Here is a 5,630-nt window from a genome sequence, read left to right as displayed (position 1 = left end):
CATATTACAAGTCACGCCTATTTCTAAATACTAATTCAATCCAAACAACGTTCATATTAAAAATAAATACATAATAATTAATTAGTTACACTGGATCAGAAATCCGTTTGCATCATGTAAAAGTGCTGAAAAAGTTAGGAGTACAAGAACAGACAGAATTGGCAGAAATAAGTATGGACAGAAACTGAAAAATGAAATTTTCTGAAATGACATTGGGGAAGTTCTGGTTGCTTGTGGAGAGGCAATACCTTGGCTCTCAAACAATACAAGTTTTAGTACCCTTTTGTTCTACATACCTGTGTGAGTTGGGATTTTCAAGATTAACTGTTGTAAAGAACAACAAAAGGGAACATTTGAGCTCAGTCGATCAAGAGCTTTGAGTAGCCATAAGCACTATCGAGCGTCTATGTGCAGAAAAGCAGACTCAAATATCCCACTAATTATAATGAATAATAAATGTGTAATCTAAAATTCTAAATAAATGTTTGTGTTGCTATATCTTTTGGTGTGCCTTAATATTTCAAGTTATATTTAGTGTGCTTTGGGCCAAAAAGGTTGAGAAATACTGCTTTAAACAGTATCTTCTCATTATTATTTTATTATAACGTCAACTTTTAGTGAGTGCCTGTTCTACAGAAGGTTGAAGTGTTATTGCTGAAAATTGAACAGAAAGCACCAGTTAAGAAGTTTTGTCGGAATTTGTAAATACTTAAATTATTTGGTTTCTCTCAACATAGTTTTGTAAGAAAGTGATACCTTCCCACAGTTAATCATTTATGTTTTAAACCACAGTATTTAATTTTCATAACTTGGTTTCACAACTAAAGTTTTTTTCTAGTGTATAGTGTTTCAAACATGATATTCTTTAACAGTAATTTAGGTTTTTTTTAAAGATAATCTTCATGGTAGTATATTTTCTTCAAAGGTAGCTGCCCAGAACTGTCGGAAAAGAAAGATGGACCAGGTCATGGATCTTGAAAAGGAACTGAATGTGCTGCAGGAAGAAAAACTGGAACTGGAGACAGTACATCAAAGAATGTTGAATTTTCACCAATTAGCTCAGGACAAGTATACCCAGTTGTATAAGTACATTTTGAAGGAATCCTATAGCCCACAGGAGCTTCCAGATTTGGCATCATCTTCTAGTCAGGAACTTGGTTCATTTTCCATCCCTACAAATAGCACAAAAGAAGGCGAATCATCTACAGAGAACAGTAAAGGAGCTCGAGCTAAGAGGAAGACTGATAAGAAGTGACACTACAGAATCTTGTTTGATTGGAAAGTGAACTCCTGTATCACATCTAAAGTTGTTGGTTGTGACAAATAACATATTCTTCAGAACAGTTTCTGTAATTCAAAATGTTAGAGTATTTTGGCATTCAAGAAGAACATATTTTTTTAGGGAAGGAATAAACATACTTGAATGTTGGATATAGTATATAATATATATAGAAGTGGGAGAATGAAATATTTTGATTAATATACTAATATATGGAAGAAATTTTATCTTTTGTCTTTATTTGGGAAGTAGATAAAATCTCTTAAGGAAAGTGACTGTTCCACAAGAAGGGAAAGTGTGGTGTATATTTGAGCAATTAAATCAAGTGAAACAGTTTTATTAATATTTCAGTTACCATTTTAAGCATCCCATTGTGTGTGTGTGTATATATATATATATATATGTCAATTTATCTATTGGCTTAATGTATTTGAACTTCTTTTAAGTAAGACTTATCACTAAAATAATTTCTACATCTTTTGTTTTTGTGCTTTCCAACACCAACCATACTTTTGTTACCTTATATTATTTTTTTATAACTGTCCAAAATGATTTAGTTTTTATGTTTCTCTTTCCACCAGTATTATGGGGTTTGGTCTGATTCCATAATCCCTGAAAATCTAGGGTAGTCTACAATTAATAGTGATATTACCACCAGATGTACCAGTGTTGTGGAGTTTTTTGGTCTGATTGCACAATCCTTGTAACACTAGGCTAGTCTACAATTGATACTGCTACTACCATCAGATGTGCCAGTGTCTGAGCAAAACTTAAGAAAAAGACCCTAATTATCATGATTATGTCTTTGCCACAGGTATTGAACTAAAACAAGATGAATAGATTGTCTTCATAGTTCCATGATTAGGAGCCTGCAATTCAAATAAATGGTTTACTGTCAAATGATTATATCCTTTCTTTGAAAGACAATCATAAGCTTTTCAACAGTTTGAATGTTTCATCATTACTGGTAAAATCATCCTTTAATGAGGCCATCCAATGTGACAGAATCACTTCTTTCTGCTGGAACAAAAAACATACATTAACCCTGGGGTATTTCCATTTTCCTATTATTGATTCATCTGTATTAATAATTTTCTCAGGTCTACCTCCTTATTTTCACCATTTCTAATATAAATGTTTGCATAATACAAAACTTACCAGTTTACTGCTGTTGTGGGGTTCAAACTCACGACAAACTTATAATTCTGATACCCGTGTTTGACCATCAGTCATTTTGTATAGTGTTTCTTTTCTAAATTTTTCTGATGTGTGCCTCTGTTTCTAACCTGTTTTACATTGTTTTGTTATATGGTATAATTGTTTTTAACAATAGTATTTTACTTATTCCTAGAAGTAGCATAATTATGTTATTGTCCACTATTATAACACATTAAAGTTTTGTTAATTCCATGATTTATTCAACATTGTAAAGCCTTAAAAATCAGGGATGAGCATTGGCAAGTTTTGGCCATTCATCATCTTGTTCAAATTGGTGAGAAAATTAATGGAGAGAGAGAGAGAGGATGCTGGAGCCATAGACAAATTGGGCTTATTTTTCGCTATCTTCCTTAATTGTGTGTGCCTTTCACCCATTTGTTTAAAATTAGTTTGACATTTTTCTTTCATCTGACATTACTTTTATATGTAAAGTCACGGAGATGAAGCCTAAATTTAAGAGAGATATACATGATCTTATAAAAGCTGAGGAGAGAAGGTATCTGAAAAAATGTTTCAAAATTGCTTTCAGTAATTAAGAAACTTTTGTTGCACGTCAGAACATTACAAACATATTAAATTTCACAAATTCAGATATTATTTTTAGCCTAATAAGCTATGTTACACTAGGGAGGGGTGAAATTGTGGGACTGAAGAATTTCGTACACATAAGAAATTGGTCAATGAACATAATATTATATCTGCCTCTTATAAGACCTGGTTTGTAAATGATTGGTCAGTAATTTGCCCTAGTAAAAACTTCTGTACAGTTCACTAATGTCTCATGAAATGACCACTTTTTATATTGGCTGGACACGAGTTAAAGCAGCAAATGTTTGTTTAATAATCATACTAGTAATAAATAGTGTATTTATTGTTCCAAAATGGCCCAGAATACACCAGAGAGCATGTAGAACCCTTCTGTCTTCCAGGGGACTAGACATCTCCTGGCCCTCAGCATTTATAGGTTGGAACCCAGTATGAACCAAAAGTTTCATATGCTGTTTTCATCACTGATTAATAAAACCTTAAAACATTACAAATGTGTATACTTTTCAACAAAAAAATACCCAGTTACAACATTACATTTGTGTATTTACTATGCTAATGATTAGTCTGTATTCTATATTTTTCAGTAGCATAAAACAGTGTTGTCAAAACCAAAAGAACTTGATATTTTATAAATAGTTTGTAAAATTTAGCATTATATAATTTTTTTTGTAATTACAAACAGTACAAATTACACTTCTGCATAACATACCACAAAACTACTTGTCCTTTTTGTATATAATTTATCTTTCATCTTCTTTGCATTTCTTCATGTGGTGGTTAAGGCACTGGATTTTGTGCAGATTTTGTATTAAAGTTTCAAAAGCTAATTAATGTTTATGATTGTATAAAATTGTATTTAATTCATAATGTACATTCTTTACAAGGTCAACAGATGATAGCAGTGAATGACAACAGGAACAGCTATAGGTGTCAATAGGCCTAGTTAAACTCACAATGCAAACTTGTTACTTTCTACTGGCTATCCCCCAAAATTGCACAATCCTTTGAACCACTCCCTAAGAGATACTTCTAACTATTTATAACAATTAGCCTGAGGTGGGACAGGGATTGTGGAGTAGCTTTTGATTATTTCTTTAGTGGATAAAGCACATCTGATGAGTTGTGTGAAGTTAAATAATGATATTTCCAGTGATGGCTTGTTTTTAAGAGAAAATATGTAATGCTACTGATATAACTGGGATGAACTGTTATTATTAATGTACATCTACAATTAAAATCATCATTCAGATGCTATTTCTAATGAATTCAGTCTTGTACTTTTTTTTCAAGTTCTATTTCTTCAATTACCGTTAGAGGACTATAGGATGAGGTTATTTATGTACTTATTACAGTTTAATAATCTTCTATAACTTCTGAAAGTGTATTGTCTGAAGAAAATGAGACATAGAAATATTTGATATAATATGTATGACTGTTGATTTTATTGATTTCTTTGAAAGAGAAAAACTAATATTTACGTACACAAACCTCTGTTAACTAAGCTAGAAGTGGTGTAATTATCAAACTTCCAGATAATGATATTGGAAAAGTGTTGGTAGCTGTTTCATATACCTAGGAATATTTACCACACATCATTAGTGTATTCAAGAGGGATTATTCTATTGGGAAATGAAGTATTTTGTGTTGTACATTTATTTGTTTTTAAACACGTTTGAGTGTAGGTGTGATATTAGTAACCTCCATCTGGTTCCCCTATCAAATATCTTAATTTTTTTAGCTGTAATTCTGTATTATATGAAAGTAACTATGGGATTGTTAATTTAATGATCCTGTAATTAGACTATGATGTAACTTGTAAGATCAAAGCAAACTGTGCTAATTTTGCTAACAATGATAAATTTTACAAGTTGGGCGTATCATAGCATCATTAGTTGCATTATGTCTTGTAATTTTACTCTGAGACATAATTTCAAATAAAAGAAAACCAGTTGCTTTGTTTGGTTTATGATAAGTGTTTCACTCTTAATATTAAGGTTTTGAATATAAACAATTACAACAAATTCAGTTATTAATCCAAAAAGTTGAGTAGTGAGGATCTATAATAATCACAGCTTAGTTTTGGTGTGTGTTAAAGGTGCTACTTATTTTCTAATGTTACTAATTTCCAACACCAAGTTTTACAGGAATAAAAGGTGAAGATTTTCACCATTGGTTATATTTCACCAATTAAAGTAAAAACTATTCATCCAAAGTTTTCTGTTAAACATACCGTAGAAAGTTTACTGAGAAAAATACATTTAAAATTACAGAATATTACATTATTTGAAAACAACCATTTGGCACACATGCATTCATTGACTCACTGGACCCACATGTTTGATAAAGTACCTGGAACTTGGCAAATGTATTATTGGTATGGAAGAAGCAGCGATGGTATATACCTGTTACTGGGTGCCGTCTCGGATATAGTGCTGAAAATCAAACTAAACTAGCAAAAAAAAAATCTACCTTCAAGTGTCCTTTGAAAGTATAAGTATGTCTTATGATATCTGATAACTTGACACCACATTTCTCATTATTCTTAGTATGTGAGAGTGGTGTGATTTATATATTTGATAAGTAT

The 5,630-nt window shown here is 31.4% G+C and overlaps 1 protein-coding gene across 5 annotated transcripts in view; it reads left to right on the top strand.

Annotated features, from left to right (window-relative positions):
* LOC106457986 (nuclear factor erythroid 2-related factor 2-like) overlaps positions 1–5,003 on the top strand; it is a 53,032-nt gene extending 48,029 nt beyond the window's left edge. For all 5 annotated transcript variants that reach the window (XM_022384079.1, XM_013917437.2, XM_022384078.1 and 2 more), the window contains one exon: positions 926–5,003. In XM_022384079.1, the coding sequence (XP_022239787.1) occupies positions 926–1,255 (330 nt within the window). In that variant the 3' untranslated portion in view covers positions 1,256–5,003. The remainder of the gene's footprint in view (positions 1–925) is intronic.
* The last annotated feature ends 627 nt before the right edge of the window (positions 5,004–5,630 follow it).

Source organism: Limulus polyphemus, unplaced genomic scaffold (assembly GCF_000517525.1).
Source record: "Limulus polyphemus unplaced genomic scaffold, Limulus_polyphemus-2.1.2 Scaffold400, whole genome shotgun sequence".
Lineage (NCBI taxonomy): Eukaryota > Metazoa > Arthropoda > Merostomata > Xiphosura > Limulidae > Limulus > Limulus polyphemus.
This window is presented reverse-complemented; position numbering and strand designations above follow the sequence as displayed.